The sequence below is a fragment of the Hippoglossus hippoglossus genome, chromosome 10 (genome assembly GCF_009819705.1).
Source record: "Hippoglossus hippoglossus isolate fHipHip1 chromosome 10, fHipHip1.pri, whole genome shotgun sequence".
Lineage (NCBI taxonomy): Eukaryota > Metazoa > Chordata > Actinopteri > Pleuronectiformes > Pleuronectidae > Hippoglossus > Hippoglossus hippoglossus.
In genome coordinates, this window is record NC_047160.1 from 24,265,664 (window position 1) to 24,290,464 (window position 24,801).

General features: G+C 45.8%; 1 protein-coding gene across 1 annotated transcript in view; it reads left to right on the top strand.

Annotated features, from left to right (window-relative positions):
* The window catches only part of spata5 (spermatogenesis associated 5), a 98,267-nt gene that overhangs the window by 63,229 nt on the left and 10,237 nt on the right, over nucleotides 1-24,801 (top strand). The window contains 1 exon segment of the mRNA XM_034597549.1: nucleotides 16,894-17,058. Coding sequence (XP_034453440.1) covers nucleotides 16,894-17,058 — 165 coding nt within the window.

A 24,801-nucleotide genomic window follows, 5' to 3' on the forward strand; every position in this document is an offset into this window, starting at 1 on the left:
AGTTTGTGGTTTGTTAGTTTTGAGATTAAGCAGTTGACAGCATGCGAAAAGACCAGTTTATCTATCTTTAGAAACTGAGGGTTGTTGTTTTCCTGCCAAAGGGGAATCACCTAGATCCGGAGTAGTTACACAACAGAGGTGTGGTTGGTTTCTTACAGAGCAGACCTGAAACGAGTCGAGCTTTGCTTTATTCAACTACCTCAATGCACGGATGAAAGGGAAAAACATTGCTCTTCTCATTCGGTCGCCCACTTTTTTTGCTTGTGTCTCTTCGCACTCTGCTCAACGTCATACCTGTTGGGTGTAATCCGTCCAAAAGACACTGCGTGCTAAAGACGTGAGTCATGAAAAGAACCGACCTCGATGCCAAATGCACTTGCTAACTTGCTCCGTATCAGTTCTGTGGTATTTTCAAAGATGCACCACACTCCTGTTGCTCCTGGAGGTCTTACACATACGTTTGATCTTTGGGGATCATGAGTTTAAAGAGCCAAATTCGAGAGAGATTATTTGTGAATGAGGCGCAAAAAACAAGCTAAGAACAAAGCTTTAATACGGATCACCTGATTTCCAGTGTCTGGGAACTTAACTCGACACGTAAAGCCTCGCAGTTCGAGTAATAGAAACACGGCGAAGGAAAAACAAACATAATTGGAGTCACACGACCTAAACACAGTAGCCACAAGATTATGCCTTGTTCTCAACCACTGTGACTAAGAGCGAATGCGTCCGCAGCTCCGTTCATGTGTAGCAGTCCTGGAGAGCATGATTCAATTACCGGCAGCTTACAGTAAGACAAATACAGAAATAGACTGGTGGGCAGTGTTGTGTTTCACTCCACGTACCCAAGGTCAGGCGACTGTAAAATAATATCCCCTTGTAAAAAAAGTGGGATATATGTCTCTGCAAACAGGGCGTTGCTGAGTCGACTGAATAGATGGGACCTGCACGTAATGCAGTCCTTACTGTTGAGATCTCCACATGCCTCCCGTCGGTGGTCAGCTCTGTTCGATTGATTGGTTTCGTGTCGGCGTCATGTGCTCGAGGGGCCCACATGCAAAAACATCCATAAATCTTTGTAGTATTCCTCGAACTGCTCAACGTGCTCTGTTGTAGTTCCCTGCTTGTACAAGTGTTATCTTGTTCCATTGTATTAGTCTGTAGGACATGAAAACTTGGCTGCGTTCACATTTAAGGTCTTATTACTCGGTATGCTGGCTTGGAAATAATACATTTTTTTTTTTTTTGCCAGTTATGAAACAGAGTTGAAATCAATACTAAAGCAACACTTTTTTTTGCATTATTTTACTTTGAAGAAAGTAAATAAAAGATGCCAAATTTCACAAATATTAAACGCAGCAGTAAAATACATTTGTTTGTGTAAAATACAGTTTAAAGCATGTTTTTGATTGACAGAAATGCATTGGCTTCAATTTATCTGCTTTCATATGCAGATGGCTTTTAATAGAGATCAGCCAAAATGTCGTCTGGACCTAAAACAAGTTGTCGCTGTTTGTGTTTTGTGTCGAGAAATGTTTGTTTGTGCTGAACAGTGAAAATACAGGACAACAAGCCCATATTTCAATGGATAATTCAGGAATGTTTGACCGACTCGACGTATCGGTCGTCTGAGCCGACAGTGAACGCTGTAGCATTGATTAACGACGAATCTCCACGTGTTGGTTTCCAGTCTGTGCAGAACGACTGTGACGCTGCGTCGGCCCTTTGACCCTTTGAATAAACCGCCCGTATCAAATCTCCTCATCCCGCGTCGCTTCGGTCCGGTGACCTTGTGGCTGCAGTGTGTCGTGTGGCTCGTGGTGCTGACCTGTCACTCCGTATCCATTTCCCTCATCCAACCGAGGAGCCATAGCTCACACACCCCCCCCCCCCACCCCCCCACACACCCAGACCGTCGCCATGGAGACAGTCAGTCTGACCTGGAATGCCACTGTTCAGCACTTCTGAGGGTTTCGCTCGTGTTTCGGAAGAGCTGAAAGTATCAATTAAGGAAGCTCCGGCCCCCTCGAACACACCCCCAATCTCACCTCCTCCCTGCCCTCCTCTTCCCCCCCCACTCCCCACCACTCCAACTCCCCTGCTCACATAACTCATGCAACTGGAACTCAGCAGAACAACCAATTTGACCAGATTCCACTTTCTCAAATTGCAGGAAAACACACTTAACTGATGGGCCCTCCCGACTTGAGAAGGGCCATTGTTGTGTGCCTTGACCCCACAGCCCCCCACCCCCCACCCCCCACCACCCCCCCACTCCTCCCCTCTGGCCTGTCTCCTCTCCGTGTCACGTAACAAGCTGAAAGTACACCTTTTTCCACCAGGCCCTCAACAGGAGATCTTTTAACAAGCCCGGGACCTCTTTGGGCGTCTGAAGGGCCGATTCTCCGGGGTCAGGGACCACAGGGGAAAGTGTGTAAATGATACCTGATGGTTTGTAAAAAAAGAACATTTGATAGGTTTAGATACACAGTCATACCTGGTTGGTTTCAAAAAACCAAGATGGCAGAAACAGAATCAATATCTACCATTTTCCTTGCTCTCCACAAAGCCTTAGTAATAGTAAAAATTTGTAGAAGCACCGTGAAAGAATGAAAAAGTAGAATAGAGAGAAATATATAGGACGGAGAAGTGGGATCACTTCAAAATAAAACTCCCATCTTAACAAACTTGATACCAAACATGTACCACCCTGTAGTTCAGATGTAGAAATTAATAATTTGTTTAAACTTTTGCATCGGCATTGCCACTGCAGTCGTCTGTTGATTTGGTTTCGTCAGTTTCTCCTTGTTGTATAGAGGGAAAGACACTTGTCACACTACATGCAGCTCATCACGTTAGAGAACGGGCCTGGAGAACACCGGGGAACATCTTCAAATGTTTTTAATCATTGTTTGTTGATGTCCGTGCTGCCATGTGAACTTGGACTTTAAAGTTGATCCATTTCCAACAAGCTGCGAACCAGCAATTGTTAATAAGTGTGTAACCCTAATAACGCCCCCCCCCCCCCCCCCCCCCCCCGCAATTGCCCCGTTGGCCTGCGTGTTTACCTGAGGCGCTTCACGGAGCTGCTCTGTGAAACCGTGCCAGTGTATCCTGAAACCTTTGAGGTGAATAACTGCATGTGCAAGCTCACAGTTTGCTTTGGTTTTCAATCTCTCCATCATCACTGAGAGACATTCCTCAACGCACCCGAGTAGGAAGCGCAGTGTGTAATTTGCGCTGTCTGAAAGAATTATTCAGCTCCGCTCAGCTGCTCCAAATCTGATGGGAAGTTCCTAAAAAAAGATCAGTGATTTAGGAAAAAGAGGTTGGTGATCACCACATAAATCACCTCGCCATGGCAAAGGATTGCCCAGGAGCAGATGTGTCCTTGGCACTTGGCACAGGATCGCTGCACTGGATTAAAAAAAAAAAACAGAAGAAATGGCCCAACCCTCAGACCATAAACATGTCCTTCCTCAACCCCAAACGGAGGCTAGAGCAGCACAGCGTGCCTCCCTCCAGCCCTCCCTCATTCTCTCTGTTTCAACACATCCCTCTCTCGACTTCCTTCCTGCCCCACCCATTGAATTTTAATACCTGCCTGTCATGTTCTCTTCTCCTCCCCACCCCCTTCTGTACCTCCCCCTCCTTCGCCAGACCCTTGCTGTGTATCTAGTAATTACCAGAGCACTGAGAAAACCCTTTCATTTAAAGGATTGGAAATTATCTCAGTGGAACACAATAAAATGGCTTCCCCTCAAGAGGAAGGGGAAGTTTGAGCTGCGGTACGCCGCCGCATGTTGCACCGCCTCGCTCTTGAAGTGGGAGCAGAGGTGGAGGTCCTGTAGGTGGTGGGTTTTTTTTACTTCATTTTTTTTTCCCTCATCTACTCCAGCTCAGCTATTTGATAATCAAAGGGGGAGTCTAGGAAACAACGTGGGTCAATTGGTGGGAGCTCGAGCGCCAGAGATTTGTTCCTTCTTGTTGTCAAATCGCCGCTCTTAAAATATGAACGCAGTTTTAAATTGAGAAAGGGTTAAAAACGCTACCTCTAACCAGCCTTGATTTAAGGCCGTGGCCCCTCGTTCACCTCCAGGGGAATCTATAAAGTTGTTCAGGCCATTGTAAATAACATTTTTATGGCACTGTGGGGAGAGTTTGATCCCAACACCTCATTGGACCAACACCACTGTTGGGGCAGATTAGTTGGTTTTGGCCCCCTTTTATTTTTTTATTTTTTTTTTGAGCTGCAGCAAACGATACTGTGACAAAGCACACAAAAATGTAAATGAGCATAAAGTTGTAAAATCTACTATTTGTGGAAGTGTGGAAAAGAGCGACTGTTGAGTTTGGCTACGGGAGATTTTAGTGTTTCAGGCTGTGTAAATGTAGAACGCGTGTGAGTTAAATCATAGAAGACGGAACCTAAAATCTGATCACTTAGCCAGATGTGATATTATGGCTAGTTAGCAACGGTAGCAGCCTGCGTTGTGCGTGGCAGCAGTTTATCAAATTGCAGTTGTTTTCCATTGGTTTGAAAGATACGGTTTAATCTCTCCTGTTACTGTACTTTAACTTTAACTGAAACTCACTTATCCGCTCACTTTTTCCTACATTTAACTGTATCGCGCTTTGAAATGATTTTTTTATGTCGGGTAACATGAAGCCAAGTACCGCCACGGCACTAAAACCCAAGCTGGCCGTGTGCTTTGACCGAATAAATGTAACTGGTAGCTGAAACAATTAATTTTTATAATGTCCATATTGTATTTATGTGGACCAGTCACGTTATGGCCGATACCTGGTCCGACTAATAAGTCCACTCTGGCTCCACTACTGAACCGTAGCGTCAACTCATCCAATTTTTAGGTTTCTTAATATCAATCTGAGACTTCTGTCTCCACCACAACACAATGGAGCAGAAACGATATCCACCTCCGCCAAGGTGGTTATGTATTTGTTTGTCAGCAGGATTACGCAAAAACTCCTGTGCAGAGTTTCACAGAACCTGGTGGAATGATGGGACACGGGTCCAGAAAAGAACCCATTAAAGTTCTGGACAACTTTCAAAGATAATAAAATTCATGGATCTTTGTTTTAAGATATATTGCTGCATTTCACCTTTGTTGATGAAGTGTAGTAAGAATGAAATGTGGAGAGAATGCAGGGAACACACACAGCAAAGAACCGGGTCATAACCAAACCTTCGGATGTTGCAGGAGGCCTCAAGCCTCCTCACGTGGGAGCGCCCGGGCTAATTGAAGGATCTTGATGAAATGCATCACGTATAGGGGACATAAGGGGGAGAAGATAGTGGATATATGAGCTTGTGTAATTTGCTGCAGCTTGATTGAATTTAAGGGGAATGTTTGGCCGTGGCACTGGTATGTGCTCTACTCATTGCAATTCTAGTTTCTTTCGATTTATGGTGCTCAAAATATAATAAATATAATTCTGGACACAGACATTTTCGAAACAAATCAATCACTAAAATTTTGTTTCTATAAACCATGTTCACTTTTGCCTCTTTAGGTCTTAAAGAAGGTGCGACGGCCTCTGCCCTTAACTCTCGACTAAAAAGTTTCTATCATGGAAAAACCTCAGAAACCTCAGAGAGTCGTACGTGACGAATCCGTCTCCCGTCAGAGCACGTCAACAAAATAACATTCATGAGAAATGTGTGGGCAAACATGGGAAACTATGAATATGGTCAGAAACTTTCATTTTTCATTGTTCTTGTCGAAACCCTTTAAAAGAACAGCCCATCTCATTGGTCACTGAGTTCAGCAGCGTTTTGTTTACACGGCGGCTGCTGTTCGCTTCCTGCGCCCGTGTCGTCCTCAGCGTTTGTGTTTTCACCTCGCCGCAGTCCCACCTGTCGTTTTTGTCACCGGCTCGGAGAGAGAGAGAGAGAGAGAGAGAGAGAGAGGCAAAGTTTGGCTGGAACAGCTGGTTGCCCTGGCAACACTTTGTGCCACCGCAGCGGATTGGAACAGGAACTGGCCTATCCATGTCAGTCTGCAGGCAGGATCTGGGCCATGCCTTGTGTTAACAGATTATCTGATTTCCATTCAGACGGCTCGGGTATCAGCCCACTCCTCTGCTCTCTGGAAAAGCGACCCCAGCCAGCCTCTTTCTGAAAGCCCCCAGAGCCCTCCTCTCTTCTCCCATTTCCTGTCTTAATTACGCACTCCTTTGTGCGTTGTTGTTTTTTTTTTTCTTTCCTCCCCCCCCCCCCCCCCCCCTCTCCTGCCATCCCCTTCTTCTCCTCTTGATCCCTCATCCCCTCCCTTCTCACTGTCTGTCTCTCACTCTCTTTTTCTGTGAGGAGATGGGGACCCAAGATTTTGAAGTTTGAAGTCTGTTATGGGGACAGTCCTTGGCACCCCACCCCCCCCCCCCCCCCCCCCCCCCCCCACACCTCCACCACCCACCTCCTCCACCTCACACAGACCAGCTTCCCCTTCTCCCTTCCATCGTCTCCCCACCTGAAAGAGAATACTGTGTTTTCAATGCATAAAAGGCTTGGCGCTGTCAACAGGAGGAATCCACCAGGGCCCATGGAAAACATACTCAGAGCCGCAGCTACAGTTTCTCCGAAAAGGGGAGCGAGCGGGAGGAAGAGGAGGGCGGATGGGTGAGTGAGGGAGGCAGCTGGAAGGGATTACAGTGCAGTTTCATAGGCAGCGCAATTACAAACATCCCGAGTGTTAACTTGGCTGTGCAGCAGAACATCAATGATGATGCTTTGGCTCTGGAATTGGTACAAGCTTTTCTTTCTTTTCTCTTGTGTTTGTGCGCACACGTGTGAGTGTGTGGAGCGTTTGAAGAGGTGTTCGCAGCTGTGCACGGTTACACACGATTCCCCTCCGCAGGTAAATTAAAAGGTTGACGTGGGAGAAGACATAAAAAAACATGCGGAGGTGTTGTAAACACAATGATCATGTAAACCAAGTGGGCACCTCGGCTGTGACAAAGACAGGTTCGTCACCGTCCTGCGCCGGATCCAGTTACTGAGCCGGGGCATTGAGGCGAGACCAAGAGAGGGTGACCTTGTCTGTGGCGAAATCTGACACAGGTTTTCACATGCTGGGTGGGGGATTTTTTTTTTTTCTCCTCTTCCTCCCACCCCCCCCTCTCTTTCCCCGTCTTGTTATCTCTTGCACTAGGTGGCTAATTGCTCTGATGCTGTAGATTACATTTAGCATGCGGCTCAGATTGTTTGTGTGCAGCCGGACGAAGATACAGTTGAGTTGTACTCGAGGTTTCTAGAGTCAGAAGCTTTGATTAAATCTTTGGGAAAGTTTTTTTTTTTAACCCACGCTTCAAAATAAAACATTTGGTTCATAAAACATTCATCTTCCTAAACTCTAATGTTAATAAAACTTTTTATTAACAAAAGTCAAAAACACAGAAAACCATTTAATCCAATGCAAAAAAACTGGAAGCAGCAGATGTTCTTTTACACATGACAGGTAGTCAATTATCAATTTACTGTCGATCAACTAATCAATCAATCAATCACCAGATAGCGTCAGCACTGCTTGGCCTGTGCAGACAGCTGTGGAGAAGGTGTCATGGCTGACATCATGGTGGAGGGATTAGGCAGGTGAGAGAGAGAGAGAGAGAGAGAGAGAGGAAGACAGCGCTGTCTGTCCTGTCTTGTTCCTTCTCAGTCCGGGTATTGTCTCACTCCACCAACGTGTCCCCCTATTTTCTGTCTCCCTCTCTGGACACACATAAACACTCTCCCACGTACTCACACACACACACACACACACACACACACACACACACACACACACACACACACACACACTCCCCCCTCTCTCCACCGGGCCCAGTCTCAGCTCAGGATCAGGGTAAACAAGCTAATGTTTAGATTTCACGGAAGTGGAAACTGATCCGGTCGAGTCGACTCTGTCACTCAGCAACGTGCCTGTTTATGTTTGTCTCTTCGGTGAGTATCTGTGAGTGGCAGCATATGTGAGCTTTCAAGGCTCTCTCTCTCTCTCTCTCTCTCTCTCTCTGTGTGTGTGTGAAACCACAGGGGTGTTAGAAACAGGTTGAAAAGAATAACATTGACCTGAGCCTTGTGATAAAGACAATCATCATGATGATGATGATGATGATGGGCCATAGACTGTATTCAAAGATGGACGAAGCATCACCACTTCCTCCCACTGTCCAAAATATCCATGATACAAACGCTGCCATCTTGCGCCGATTACCTCATTTGGAGTCTGCACAGTAGCGATCAGACGATGGAGCCGTGGCATCGAGGTCCCATCGATAGACGCAGGCAACCAATCACGAGTCAGTGTCAGCTGTCAGTCATGATATTTGACATGTACTTTCACTTTTTATTTTGTATTTGTATGTCCCATCCACTAACATGGTGGAGGCAGGATTTATGACTTCACTTCTGGGGAGCCTTCATTTTTATACACCTTTATGTTCAGTCTGTGTGATGGTCACAGAAACCTGTTCCTGATGATGACGATGATGATACAGATACAGTGACGATACGATGATTCCAGGATCTTGATGAAATAAATCAGCGTATTTCGGGGGGACAGATATCTACGAGTGTAATTCGGTGCAGCTTGATTGAATTTGAGGGGAATGCTGGGCCTTGGGGAAGTCTGCGCTCCACTGAGTTCTAGTTTGTTTGTGAGCATTACGTAAAAACTACACAACGGAATTCCACAAAACTCTGTGAATTTCGTCGTGGGGAGTTTCGGGATGTTTTAATCACCAGGCAGTTGTCTGTTTCCATTATTTTTCGCCACGATATATAATTAAATGTGCAGAGACCTGCAACAGGTGATTAATCACAGTGAAAGACACGATGCTGTGATTTTCATTGTGATCGAATGTCATGTCTAAAGCAAGTTTTAAAGTCTCTTCGGGATTTTAAATAGAAATGGATGAAAAGAAATGGCTGTCTTAAAATAACAAAGATAAACTGAAATACTAAGCCTTTGTAAATTCTAAGCTTCAATGATAGAAAATGTGTCATCGAGCAAATGCGCTGCAATATTCAAAAAAAAGGAAACAGTGGTATAGCCCTTTAAAACTGTGCAGTAAGTATACGGTGAATCTCGGCCTCGTGGCTCTGTCAGATTCTTCAGAGCGATAATCCCTGAAGTCCTCTTCATTTCTTTCTCTCTCTCTTTTTTTTAAAAAAAAATTCCACCACTACACGAAGAGGACGACAAGGGCTGTCAGAGAAACACAAAAGCACTCAGGGTTGCGTGTTAGGAGCCGCCTGAATGGCACAGGGGCCTAACGAGAGCCCAGCAGGGGACCCCCGAGGTGGGCCTGGCACCTGCAGTCTGTCTCTGGGGGGAAGGGGGGGGAGGCGTGGGTGTAGGAAGGGGATGGGGAGGTGTGTGTGTGTGTGTGTGTGTGTGTGTGTGTGTGTGTGTGTGTGTGTGTGTGTGTGTGTGTGTGTGTGTGTGTGTGTGTGTGTGTGTGTGTGTGTGTGTGTGTGTGCTGTCAACAGACTGCTTATCAGTTTTTTTTTTCATGCATGTATCCAGGTCGGGATCCACACAGAAGATATTTACTGTGCACAAGTTGTTCTGTAACACACAAGATTGGAGCTTGTTGAGATGAGATGCAGAAGACCCTGAGAGGTGGAGGCGGGGGGGGTGTCACAGACAGGAGGGTGTTGGTGGGTGATACTGGCACTGAAAGCTGGGAGTGATGGGGGGGGGGGAGAAAAGAGTCTGAACTGTGGAAGGAGAAACGTCGGCCACTGATTGTTTCTGCTTTTTGGTCCAAGACACCCGCTCGGCCCGGGGAGTAATGGAGGGTGCCCACGGGCTCTGGGGTGGATTATGGAAACCAGAACCTGGCGAGTTTACACCAAACGCCATGCCCCCGTGGAATTAAACTGCGAAACTGCGGACAGCTCACAGGAAACGCCTCTTTGTAAAGCAAACATACACGTATTTTATAGGCAGCCCGCTTTAGTGCTTTTTTTATTTTGGGCTCCAATGATTCGACATTTCAACATGGCCTCGGCCTAATTTCCTCTGCTTTTCTTCACCTTGGTGGAGCGACACTACCCACACACACACACACACACACACACACACACACACCACACTGCCCACCGATTCCTATCAAACAAGAGCAACTTTTTGCCATTTCTTATTTTTGTGGAGGTGTGAGAGCCGGCCAGTCGGGATTGTTTTGACAGATTCAGGGACTTTATTGCGGCCCCCCGGAGCAGCTGTAGGCGTGGGACCCCCCCTCAACTCACCCTCCAACCCAAAAGCAGAGCAACACAGCTGCTGTTACCTCTTCTCCCCCCCCCCCCCCCGACTCAGCCCTTCACCTGGTCTCCATATGATGCTGACCCTCACACACACACACAAACGCACGCCATAAAAGGTAAAGAGGTGTTGACGTGTAATTCCGTAATGATGCTATGCAACACCACACACACCACACGCCTCTGTGACTCTTGCTGGGACCACTCATTATAAAAAAATGCAAAGTGTAATTCACGTCACTGAAGAACAAAAATGTCAAACTGTCTTCGTCCTAAAGGAAAAGTCTGCTTTGTTAGAGGACGTCATTGTGTGTTGAATCATTTCTACCAACTTGTCAAGGAACGTGAGGAGAGTTAAATAAAGAATATATTTAAAAAAGAGTAGAATTACGATACCCAAACTTTTTCAAAACATAAAAAAACAGTTTTCATACTTTTTGGAGCAATGAGAGATTAATGCAGATATTTTTTGGTGCGTCAACTTTCAGTTTTACATGTGTTTGTGTTTCTTGCGATCACTGTGTTGCCAGTTCTCCACTTTTACTTTGGAAGGGACAATTAAATCATCACCTAAATAAAAAAAACAGAGAGCTTATACCTCCACCGAGGCCCAAAGGTGCCATTCAAAAACCACTTTTAAATTCACTAGATCCAGATTTCTATTTGGATCTGCACACACTCATAAACATTAGTCCTCTAAAAATGCCTGTTTTTCTTTTTTTACTATTCTCCAAGAAAGTAAAAAGAAAATTCCCAAATCCGCCCCTAAATCTGAATCCCCACCTAAATATAATGGGTTCCTCCCTGACCCTCGACACATCCTCCCACCAAGTTTCATAGTCGTCTGTCCTGTAGTTTTAACGTAATCCTGCGAACTAACAGACACACAGGCAAACAAACACAGACGAAAACGTAACCTCCTCCAAGGAGGTAATTATCTTTTTATAGGCATTCCTGTAGAAGTTACTGCTTTACGTGCATGTTGGCCAAAAAAAGGCCTTTAAGGTAAAAGTGTTTTAAAGTTTAAATGTACAGAAGAGCTTGAAATCAGTAATAATAAAATAATAACCGGAGCATTGTGCTTTATGTGCACGCCGGTTTCTTTTATTCCCCCGAATGCCGAGCTGCAAAAGTCATTTGCTGCGACACAGTATCACCTGTTCACTTGGTTTATGCCTCACTTTGAAACCACACATCCTGACTTCCCCTGGCTGTGCAGTGCATGTGGGACAGTAGGGGGTTAACAGCGCCAGAGTTCTTTAGTTCTTGGACACGGTGGCCTCGCCTGCCGGATGCAAGTTTGACTCAAGGGCAAAATCCAGAGTGAAAGCCTCACATGTTTTTGACTGGTTGCCAACTCCACTCTTACTCTGTCTCTCTCTCTCTCTCTCTCTCTCTCTCTCTCTCTCTCTCTCTCTCTCCCCCCCCCCTCTGCCTCTGATTTACTCTCTCGCTCTCCACTCTCCGTTCCTCCTCTGATCCTCTCCCACATCAAAATCAGGCCTGACATGAAGCAGGTCCAGTGTCCCTCTGAACACAGCGTGGCCTTGTTCAGAATTATGTCATCTTTTCAGGGAGGCGAGGTTGTGCAATAACCCCTCAGTGGACGGTGTGAATCTGCTTTGGTTGCACGTCGGGTGTACGTATGATTTGGAGGAGCTGAAAACTAGAATATGGTAGAAAACCTGTTTGTACACGACATAAAGCAGAGGGGTGCATTTAAAGTTGTTCTCATACAGTCTAAGAGCTGATTCTGCAATGGGGCCGTTATCTCTGAGAGTTCGGTGGGAGGCAGCTGCCAAATCCAGGTGATCTCTACTGAGAGCGATTGCATCACAGCCGTGCAACCAGGCTGTTGTTTTTTCCGAGGAAAAGAAATCCCTGCTCTTACTCTTACAATTGTGGTTTCTCATTCATAGTATTTTCTGAATCAGTTTACCATCTGCAGACTAGATAATCTGCTTCCTGTTATAGGCGTCACATGATGTGCGTTTCACGTGTGGAACGTATGGACGTAGCCTCGACATGACGGTACAAGGCTTTGCCTCCAAAATGCTCCCAGAGTTCTCACCAGATGTAAAGCCAATGGCCTCATGCACTGATATGACCATATCTATCGGTAATCATCATATAAGATCAAGCATTGCAATGACTACAATAGCATATTTCCCAGAGGTGCACAGATGCCGTGCAGTCTTGCCATGAATGCCTGTTGCACAATCGCTGAAAGATTCATACACTGGCTCCCAAACCGCAGAGGAAACAAACCTGAGTCTGGATTCAACTATGTCGAGTAAGTCTGAAAACAACAAGACGTTTTCTCTTTGAAACTGAGCTTCTCCTTGAGGAGGATGAGATTTCCATCGGGCCGCAACCTTGTCACCCACTCGTAACTACTTTCACTGATTTACCAGCAAACTCTACTTTCAGTGTAACCGTGATACCAAAAATATTTTTCCTGTACCCGACAATAGCCAACATTCACTAGCATTTATTCAGAACCCTGTATCAGTTTCCCCGGATCCGAACTCCAGAGTTGGACCCCGCTGAGCTCCCTTTGAGCTTTTGATTCCCATCGCACTCGGGCATTTTGTTTGCCGTGTGTTCTGCATAAATCCAGGGTGGCCCATCTCCGAGCTGGTATGACTCACCGAGGCCTCTGAGGATTGCAGACTGACAGGTTAGGAAACCACATACAGCAGATGCCTTCAGGCGGGGAACAAAGTCAACTCACGTCTCCCCGGGCAAGCCACTTATTTACCCAGACAGCCTGCCATCGTCTTGCACGTTGGAAAAAAAGAACCAAAAAAAAAAGGTTATTGAAGAGAACTGAGATTCCACCAGATGTGCAGGGGAAGAACTTGGTCATCATGTTCAGTATCATGGACTCAGTGTTTCCTTTCATTGGATCCGAGGGAAGCGCGAGCAACAAAGCAGATCTGATCTTGATTCAGCACGCACCGTGTCTGAGCTGGTATCTAAGAATAAAGACACACACGTGAAGTGCGGGGGCGTCCGTTTGTAAACACTTTGTAGACGTCGCTCTGAGCAGGTCAGATTGAAGCTGGCCAAGAATGTGCTCAGCGGCAGCAAGCGCTCCAAGGAGAAGATTCCCAGCATTCCTCACTGGTTAGGGAGAGGTACCGGCCTTCACAGATAGGAAGTCGTCTGTCATTAGGGGGTAATCACTTCTTGAGGAGGATTGCAATGCCTGGAATGATTACTGTTGTTATCGGCAGTGAAACTTGGCGCACAGAAAGCGGATGAGGACTTTTTTTTTTGCCCCTCTTAGTATTTTTTTGTTGTTTTTCAAAACGTCTTCTACTTCTGCTTGGTTTTGCCGCGCAGCGCAGTCGTCCGTGTGCATTCAACCAGCTTCAGTCGTGTATAAATGCTTCGGTGTTGACTTAAAGCTAGTTGGTATTTCTTACCTAGGGGCATTTCTAATTACTAATGGCTCGTGTGTAATGATGCCTATCATGTCAGTGGTGCAACAAGGTGGATGCAATCCATCATGAAAACTCATGTTAGAACAACAGAGAATTTATCCATCTGCGTTCCGTCGGTGGCGGTTTGCTGTCTCCCACGCCACTTATCTGTGTTTGTTTCCAGGGTTTTGCTCCTGCAGTCGTTTCAAGTGGTTTGTCTGGGTCCCTCGGCAGCTTTACCTCCTCTCCTTCTGTTGTCTCCTTCCCTCCCTCCTTGTCCTCTTGCCTTCTGCCAGTTAAGCCCAGACTTCAGGTGGAATGATGCTGTTACAAAAGAGCCCATCAACGCTTGCCCAACATGCCAAGCCAAGTATTGGTCTTTCGGGGTCCACCCCCCTTACCTCCTCCTCCTCCTCCTCTGACTCCGAACCCTCCTGCCCCCACCCCTGGATCCTTGAGAACAGGAAGTGTATCTTGTTAAGTGATGGATGGGCCCCCTGCTCTTGCTGAGAGGAAAGAAAAAAAGCCTTTCTTCCCTCCAGGGCAGTCAGATGAGTTTAGCAATCTGAAAGCTGAGGGTCGGCTCTGCTTTTCGGGAGCGCCTTGGAACCCTCGCAGCCCGAGCGCCTGGAAGCCAGGGGCACTTGTCCATAATGTGTGCCGGGAGAATTAACGGCTGATAAAGTCGCAGGCGGCATCTTCGCTCAGGAGAAATGGATCTGAAATTAAAGGGACCAAGCCAAAGAGTGTTTACAGGAATTTGTGTGTGCGCACATGCACGCTCATGCATGTGTGTCAGTGTGCATGGGTCTGTATGTGTGAGTTGTTTAGCTGGGGGTCAGCAGGTTTGTGTTGGCATGCAGCCGCCAAATACTTCCAGGGAGAGCAACTCAGGAAGTATCCCTGGCACGTACTCTGTACCGTGCAATACACACTGCCGCGACTGGCTCGACCTGCTGTGACAAACATCCACAGACTGCAACCACCCCCCCCCCCCCCCCCCCCCCCCCCCCCCCCCCCCCCCCCCCCCCCCCCCCCCCCCCCCCCCCCCCCCCCCCCCTCTCACACACCAACCTGCAGTACCCTCGAACCTGTGGGAAGAATCGAGACAACAGACTCTCACGTGTGTTGTTTTGTAGTCGTTTTGCCAGATGCAACTTATCAAGTTTCCAAAGTCTCAAGCCCTGATGCCTTTAATTTAACACTGCAGTCCCTAAAAACCTCTGATCCATCCGTGTCCCGGCAGGTCTCCACAACAAACCACCCTTTCCTCGCTTTGACTCGCGGTGACGTCATTCCTCTCCGTCCGTTTCATGCTGATAGTTTGTCACCCACAGCCAGACCCTCTCCTCAATCGAGTGGAAGAATCCAGAGGCCTGAAAAACAAGGACGTTTCCTCTCATGATCCATTGCTCCTTTGTCAGCCATGGCTCTGTTGTGGTTACCTGAGGGTAGCTACTAATGTTTGTCTCCAGTTTCCATCCTCTCATATTCCACACACATACACAGGAACACAGAAAAGCAACAGATAAAAGGCAGGAAAATTGTCCAGAGGGGAGAGAAAAGAAAACCATAAAAACAAAACTCTTAAAATTGCATCTGGCACACTTTGCAAGCAGATGGACTAAATTGTAACACGGCAAAGAACCTTTGATGGAACCTTTAATTAAAGGATGCGACTATTGTCCCGTTGTATTGTTCTGTTATTCTCATCAAGCAAACACGAACCGTTTTCAGACAGAGTTTGTGTTAAAAAAACGCAGGAGGAGATGAGTCCGGGTCAGACTCGTTCACAATAACAGGAAAATGTCTGTGTTTTTTGTTTACAGCACATCGACACCGGCGTTGGTCCTTTTTGCCAAAAGCTCTTGAATCTTGTCGTCGTTCCAAGTGTGTGGGAACTCTTTTACATCTCCATTTCTGATTCTACGTCCGTCATGTGTTAGAATTGTCACCGACACACCCGCTCGCTCGTTGTGAGTTTTCTGCACATATTCCACAGTTTTTTTAGACATTTTTACTTGGAACCTGGTTTTGAAAAGTTCAGGGAAAATGTGCAGAGCAACTGACCCGGAAATCACGTACTGTTCGAAAGCAGCAGCATCGATGACATACTGTAAATGTCTACGTGCAACGATACAAAAGACACACGGAGACTGTCAGGCTAGAGGGATATGTTGCTCCTGTTGTGCAGGAATCGCAGTGTGAGGACTATGTGAGAGTTCAAAGGCTGCTGGTCCGCTCCCTCCAACCTTCACTGATCACTCCTGACGTGACCTCCTGCATGGCTTGCGTCTGCGTGTGTCTCCTGCCTTGTCTCCGCTGGCCGGGGTTTAGCCCCGCTGTGGCCTGTCTGGCCCAAAGCCAGGGACTCCACTGTCTTTACAACCAGGCCTCGCTGGATCCTGGAAGAGCAACAACAAGGAAAGCGTCAGTTCCAGTTGATGTTTGTTTTTTCTGTTGATGCTTCTGAAATTGAAAAGGCTGATTCACGGGCAAATGAAAATGCATTTTGTTCTTTTACAAATCCTGCTGTTCCTGAACTGGCTGGCTGGTCAAAGGGGATCGGCAATCCAATCCAAACAATACTCTGCCGTGCCTCAGATTGTCACGGCTGTGGAAAGGAGACGGCGCATATTTGTCTGTCCGTCTGCTTGTCTGTGTGTGAGAGGCGCCTGCCACTTAATGACGTCTGACAAGCGAGACAGCGACGGCTTCGGGTACTCAAGGACTGTTTTGGGGTCATGGAGATGTGATCTTTAGGAAGTGGAGGGTTGATCAGATAACGTCAACACTGTCTCCACGCCGACTGCAAGAAGGGGAAAACTAAAATGTCACAGTTTGCCTTTTAGGCATTTGGTTCATGGTCCCATGTAAAAAGGACGCGGTCACTTCCGGAGTGGAGTAAGATTCAGTTTCCAGATCTCTATTATAACAAGCAAGCAGGGAGGAGGTCAAAGGTCAGAGTCCTGGTGTCCTGACGGTATTTCTGTGACACCATGTGCAAAGAATGTGCTGGGAAGGTTTGAAATAAAGAGCTACACCCAAAGGAAGCCAGAGAACATTTTACCGATGATCAGTATTGATGCAGAAGCCCTAACTTGTCAGACTTGTGTGTGACACTTTATGAAATATGACAGTAAATCAGACCCTGACCGTCTTCTTTCCGTCCCACAGGCTCTGATGCGTCCAGGTCGCCTTGACCGAATCGTCTACGTGCCTCTTCCAGATGCTCCGACCCGACAGGAGATATTCTCTCTCCAGTTCCGTTACATGCCTGTGGCCCAAAATGTGTCTGTAGATGACCTGGTCACACGGACAGACAAATATTCAGGAGCGGAGGTGAGTTACGTTGCTTTTAAATGATTTATAACACTGAACCAGCCACGACCATTGAGCCTGCGAGACAAATACTTTAGATTTATGATATTAAAGGAATGACTTCTTTATTTAACGAATCAAAAGATCTTCAGTCAGAATTTCAAGTCTCACTCACTGGAATCAGATGCAAATGTCTCTGCCTGAGTTTTCAAAAAGTTTCCTCAGTCAAATTAGATCTTTCTTAACACTTGTGCTGCAGTTTTCCCCCAAGACCAACTTGATTCAAACCAGAATTTGTTTTTTTATCTTTTAACACAGCAACAGTTTTAATATTTGTTCTGATTGTGGAGAAGAGCCAAAGTAGGCTCACACAGATATTTTCTAGGAGGCTGAAAAGTGTCAGGAGCAATTGCCTCTGACATTTCTCACTTCGAAAAGATTTCTGGGAAATGTCCGAACTTCGAAAACAGCTTATGTTTCTTGTCAGGAAAGGTGGCGTGCAAATAGTGCGTGCAACGAGGATTCAGACCAGCAACCCTGCTTTCGTAAGATTAAATCGGTACCTTGTGACTTCAGCTGCCCCCCACCCCCCACCACACCAAAAAGAAACTGTGCCTGTGTCGTCTGAGAGATGTTACCGTGCTTTTCCATGATGTCTCTGTCGTGTCTGTGCTCTGTCACAGAGCGCCCTCGTGATCTCACTGCAGACTGCGAGTAATCGATACAAACTTTGTGTGACAGATTCGTCTCTCTCCTGAGCAGAGGAACTGCTACTGTCCTCCAGGACACGGACAAATAAGAAACGATAAGAGATAGGGAACGGTTTTTGAAAAAGAGCGTTTCCACCAGTTGCTGCGTTCCGGTGGCAGAGTTTGATGGTTTGGGGAGTTTTATGTTCTGGGTCTGGTTCTCTCTATCTCTGTCTTGTTCTTTGTCAGAGAAATTGTGTTTGTCTTTGACCTTCAACGTGACTCATAGTGCATACACTATTCGACAGGAAGAAAAAACATTCCCATAAGATGAACAGTATATCTTTCCCCCCTTGAATATAAATCCCGGTTGTATATTTAGACTTGAAGAGTTACAGACGTGATAGAAATGTCGTGTTTGTCTTTTGACAGCCTCCGAAAAACGAGGCTTTTTGAAACGAGTCGGACGCAGACGCGCCGCGGCAGGTTATGAAAACACAGATTTGATTGTTGTCCCAGTCATTCTTTTTGTGTGACATGTTTGTCAGTACTGCTGAGTACACATGGATCTGTGATGTGTTCTTAGTCGGTGTTTCTTTCATTCATTTCCGTAAGACAGCAGGAGCTCGAATACCTACTTTTCAAATTTGTGCCGTGGTTATAGTAAGTAGCCTCATACCTAGAAGGTTCTGGGTTTGAATCTGATGGCCAGATGGGTTCATACATAAAACAATACCTGAACTTTTTATATCCAGATTTGGGGGTTTTGGGGGGTAGAGAGTATAAAGTTATCTTGATGACTCCCCCTGCCTCGTCCGTCGACTGGGTAATTCAGATGGAGCCGAAGCTAACGCACTGGTCTGCGTCAGTCAGTAACTCTCCAGCCCCAGATCACCTAAATAATGAATCACCTCTCAGCCGCTCAGGTTTGAGACCGGATGAAGTTTGTGATCTGTATTATTTGGATTTTAGTCTAATCTCTGATATTTATTCCAAGATGTAAAGTGCAATCCTAGTTCACCTTTAGATTTGGGATTTGGGATTTAAAGCTTCATCCTATAGAGGTTGGATTAGTTATGGTCCAATTTGTGTTAAGGCCATTATCTGGATTCTTCAAACTGTAAATCCTTAATTCAGTTCATTCAATTTCCTGTTTGGTGTCATATTTGAAGTGGATGCAGGTGGATCCAGGAAGTTGATCAGAGCACATACAGTCCTGAAGGAGATTAGTTTTATTTCAGTGTATCACAGAGCACATTGTTTTACTTTAACGAAGATTATTCCTCATTTAAAGGAACTTCAACATTTACAAACACACCAGCCTTTCTTCCATCAGTACTTTGATCAAGTCTGATCAGGACCTGAGAGGAGTTGATGTGTTTTCTATCTTTTCTTCTGAGGTTATTATCTTCTTGAAGGTTATTGCCGCCGCTCACATCCTCAAAGTACAAGCGCTCCTGCTCCTTGAGTCCTGACAAGGCAGCCCCCACCCAAAGAGCAGCCTAAGCAGGGTCCACCTGAGGAGGTATGCAGAGGGAAACCAACCCCCGCTATCAGGTGTTGGGTTTGACATCGGGGTTTGAGGTATAGAGTCTCATCTGTGGAATGGAAGTTTTGCAGTCACTTGCCGTTGACTTCTTGAAACCCCACAAGACATGCCACAGTCATGCTGATAGATACATACCAACGCTATGGATCAAATTAGATTGGGTGAAACTTAAAACTCCCCTGATCACTGAGGGGAAGTTTGAGAGAAAACCAGATATAGAAAACAGCTCCTCACAGATAATGATGTGTTTACAAGACGAGGGCGCCCAGGGACAAATGCATCAAATCAACATGTAAATAAGCAAGTGAATGTCCAAACACAGCGTGAGGACTGGTGATCGGTCACATCCTGATACTCACTTAGAGGCTTTGAGTTCTGACGTCAAGGGCCTCGCTTTCCCATCATCATTAGGTTTAATTTCAAAGGATCCTCGTCCTTTTTTAAAACCTAATTTTGTATTAAAACACCCCAAAAAGCTGGTTATTATCTTTAAAAGAACCTAAAAGTGTTTGTGTTTCCTGCTGCAGGAAAAATCCAATCACCACAATTTACAGTAAACAAGATCCACTAGACCTCAGTTTCTAATATGTTCTCTAAATCTACTTTTTTCCAATTGTTAAATAAACAATTATACAGATTATATTTTTGAAAATGCATTTTTCGAAATTATGCACAAAACAATAGCATTCACCGAAGGAGGCAGCACCTGAACTGGGAAGCATGGGAACTGGGACAATGTGCTCCCTGTTTACACCTGTACGCACACGCCTGGTCTACGTGAATGGTCATGTGATATGTGTTTTCGGATTTGTTAGTATGGACGGAGATCAGTTCTGTTGTGTTTGTTTTTAAAACGCCGTTTTAACTGTGAGGAAACACTCGCGGTCTGTATCTGTCGCTCAGGTGAAGACAGTCAGAGCTGCAGCTCGAGCTGAATCTCAAACCACTTCCCTGCCCAGATTTATTCTGTTGGTACAGGGATCAAACCTGTCACCTTGTCTCACCACTCCATTTCATTTGGTTACAGAGGGGTTTAATACTCGGGTGTTTACGGACGGAGCAAACTGTACATGGCTGCGGAGCGACGCACAAGCGGCTGCATTGAGCACGTTTCAGGCCTCAGTCTTGGCAGAGTGACGACCTGAAGCTTTGACTTTAATTACATTCCTGGGATTTCAGGCTTGTTTTGGAGGAGAGGGAGGCAGAGGAGGTGGAGGAGGAGGTGGAGGAGGAGGAGGAGGTGGTGGGGGGTCGCAGGACGTGGTTGTCAGCTCAGAGCTTGAAGCTTGTTAAAATCACCTGTCTTCCTACCTGCCCGGAGTGACACCTGGTTTCCCAACCCTCACCTTCCCACTGAACCCTCCACTGACACCACACACCACCTTCAACTCACGCTCAGCCCAGAAAACCGCTGGCGGCTCCTCACCTCTGCCATCACTCCTCCAAACAGAAGCAACATTTGATACTGTAATCGCAGTGTTGTCACGAAGGAGCAGGAGAAGAAGAAGAAGAAGAAGAAGCAGGAGGGCTTAACTTGCAGCTGAAGGAAGGTGTGATGCTTCTCCACTTCTCTCCCTGCTTTTCTTTTTTCTCTTCTGTTTATGATCAAGCCCCGACAGGAAAAGACCTGGAGGATTTATCGCAGCCTGTCACAGGCACAGAGTCAGTTCCAGGCCACGTTTGTAATCTCGCTGAAAAGCTGAAACCTTCTCGGTGTCGATACAACAACTTTTTTTTATTTGAGATATTCAGAGATTTACTTCCAACCTGAAGGTTCTTAAAAAAACATAAACACATACAGATAAAGTTGTATTTGAAGACAGCACGAACCACAGTTGCTCATATTTCATCCCTGATTCTCAAGCTGCTCTCTTTGGGTTAATCCAATCCTTATTTAAATATGGGTTTATTGCAAATTTCACATTGTCTTTTTAACCAACTGTTACTATGAATCCTTCTTTTATCATTAGCTGTTTAGAGATACTTTCTTAACACTTTAGCTGAATCAAAAAGAGAAATAATGAAGTAATGATCCTGCAAAGATCCGTTTATCATCCCATTTCTAACCTTTTTACAAAATGAGATGACTCCAAATCGACTAAACTCAGCCACTATTTAGATTTTCACTCATTTGTTAGTTTTGTTAAGTACTTATTTGGTTAAATGGGGCTGATTAAAAGTGTACAGCTGAATAGTAAAGTGTGTAGTAAGTCATTTATTTGCTCGATCAATATGTCCTTCTTCCCCGAGGGATGTTTCTCATAAAGATTCATTAATAATTCCCTGGGAAATCAATGAAAATGCATCCGCCCCTTTGTCCAGATCCAGGCCAGATTTAAATTTTTTCCTGGAATTCTGTTGAGCAGTTTTTACATAATCCTGCTGACAAACAAACAACCAGGGGTGAAAACCTTATTAACATAATAAATCATAATTCAGTCCAGCTTGTGAAGTGATAAGTAAATGAGCACGGCGCCTCATCACCGAGTCCACATCTGAAATGAAAATAAATGTTTATTCTGTTATAAACTTATAAACACAGTTGAAGTGTGTTTGCTTACTCTGCAAAAAAATCCTTGACTGCGCAGGACATGTTTCTGCTGTTCAGAGAAACACGGTCTTTAAAGAAAGTTATAATAATCACAGAGTGCACAACTCAGCTCTTCATCAGCCGTGGACGCTGCAGACCTCCCCGTGGCGCGTGATTGGCAGGTGACCTCCAGGAAGTGCGGTGCCAAAACACCGCAGCAAAGAGCACTTAGCAGATCCTGACAAGTTGTTGACAAAAAGTCGGGATCTCTCTGCGTGAGCGCGGAACGGCCAGAACTGGAAGTCACCGTTTAGATGCAGAACACGCCGAGGCGACGACAACTGACAGGCAGTGCCAACCCGGCTGCTGCGTGCCCTCCCTCGGGATTTCACAACATCCAAAGAGGGAAAGAGGGGGTGGGGGGGGGGGAGACGGCATTTCAATAAAAACTGGAGCTGCAGCTTTTGCACGTTATCAGAATATCTTTGTGTTCTGTCACAGATGCCTCTGACTGAACCCGAGCCTCCGTAGCGGTGGGTCTTCTCCCTCCGACAGGGGAGAGCGCTCTGGTCCGGGCCCGGGCGTCTGTGACGCCTGGCTGACGGCCATTCAAACTCACCGGGGCAATTGTTTTTCTTAGCTCTGTTTTCTTTCTCTCTTTCTGTAAAACACTGGCAGGAGCAAGTCTGTTCCGACGCAGGACGTTCGAATCGGGCAGATCAACAGCGTCAATGTGATGCTCGATATTCACCTTCTGCTCGATCACTGAGCAGCTCTGACGCTTCTCGTCAACAAGTCACCACGTTGAGCTCAATGAAGCAGCGGTGCACATTTTAAAATAGACGCTTAAAGGGGGAATTCAGGTGTATTTCAACCTGGGCCCTAATTTTATAAATGTGGTGTGGGTGTGTAAATTAATGGTAGTTCCAAAAGCTTTTGGAATAGGCCCAGTTGCCAACAGTCAGGCAGAATTACACACGTCTCGTGCTTGTTGCCTCTCTTTCCTTTGTCGCTCTTCAATTTGCAGGAGCTCTTCGTCCCTGAACTCAAACAAGTTGGGATGACCAGCAAATTCAAAAGCTTTAAGATTAAGCCGTAATAATTTCCCTCTGTCAAAATCTAAACTCCCCAACTCTCTCTCTCTCACTCACGCTTCCACCTCCATCTTCCAGCAGCAACTCTCGTGTCATGACACTTTAGAATGATTCTCCTCATTAAGCGAGACATGTGTGATGTTGCCTTATTCTTTGCAAAGACCCAGAATACAAAATAGTTTGACGCATCTACATTTATAAAACAAAGGGCCCAGGTTTGAAATACCAGATTTCTCCTTTAAGCAGAAAAGGTGGATTTACAGAAGCTTGTTTTCATCAAGTAAAAGACCTAAATAGAGTTTGATCACAAATAGGGCCTACGTGACAACACAGACACACACACACACACACACACACACACACACACACACACAACCCACCACCACCAGCATGACGCACTCTCACACGGAGCTAAACCACCCTCACAGGAAGACAAATGGTTTCCTCTTAACACCTGTTGTGGTTGTGGCTGTTCCTCCTCTGGCTCCGTGTGTTGTCTGTCTGATTTACGACCCGGTATTTGTTGTTGCAAAGATTTGTATCACCAAGGACACAGGCGCGGAAAAAATCAAACAAAACAAAACGTGTTGCTGTTCGAATAAAAGTGACATTACACAATGTACGAGGCTGATATATATTTTTTATATATAGATATATATAAAATAATATATCTATATATATATATATATACGCCATCACTCCGGGACTTCAGGAGCAGAAAAGATCTGTAATCATCATCGAATAAACATGTCAGCTACAGTGGAATGCGTGTCTGACGAGGTCTGAAGTTGGCAGCGACTTTTCAAAATGTGGTTTAACCTCCAGCCTTGTGTGTGTGTGTGTGTTTGTGTGTGTGTGTGTGTGTTTTTTGTTTTCTATCCGGCTGACCACAGAAGCGGTCACGCTGCCACTCAGAAAAACACAGTCGACATTGAAAACACAGTCAACAGCTCCACAAAGGCTGCGAGGAAAAAGCCTTTCACACCTCTGTAGCTCGGAGCGACTGTGAAACACCTCGACTCACTTCCTCCCTCTGCAGCCCTTCTGCCTCCCGTCATTGTGAAGATGTTGTTTCTGAGTCGAGGCCGCCGGGTTAAATAAAGGGTAAAAAATAAAACATTTCCAAAAGGCCAGCGATCACTGAGAGGGCAACGTCTCCAAAGGGAGAGTCGAAAGGTAGAACAGAGGACGAGAGAGAAAGGGGGGTGAAGAGAGAGAGAGAGAAGAGAGAAAGGGCGAGCTGAATGTAGCTGACAAAACGAGAAAGGGAGTCGAGGAGGAAACGGTGACAAGGACCAACCGTGAATTCAGCTTCAGTTATATATTGTTTCTGATCTTCACCTTTGAAAGACTGAATGAAAATGGAAAGAGTTGAGCTCTCGGATGTTTAACGATATGTCATTTTTAAGCCAAACTACTTATAAATAACAAAAAAAATGATAGTTGTTATAAATGAAAAGTTAGTTGTAGAGGTATATATCAGTGATGGCTAATATTTGTGATGTTTACATAGATGCAGAAACTGAAATGTGATTTTAATCATTTGTTGACCTACGTTTCCACAAGAGAATCTTGAATAATGAATTCTTGTGCTATTAGCTTGTAATAGTCAGTTGTGGCCACAGGGGGCACCGTTCAGAAAAAGTAACTTTAGAGAAAAGGTGAATTTACAGTTTTCCCCGATCCACCAGGCCGGTGGGGTCACCTGGGGTCCGCTGTGGTCCTCCTGATGTAAATGTCGCCACCCACCCATGTCTGCTCGGGTACTAACACACCCCTGTGCGGACGTCCGTGTACAGACTGTATTCGTCGACTTTGCTTGTTCCAGGTACAACACATGTATGACATCCTTCAGTGTCTTGCTTCTGATCATTTGGCCACCGAATAGCAAAATCCATCAGT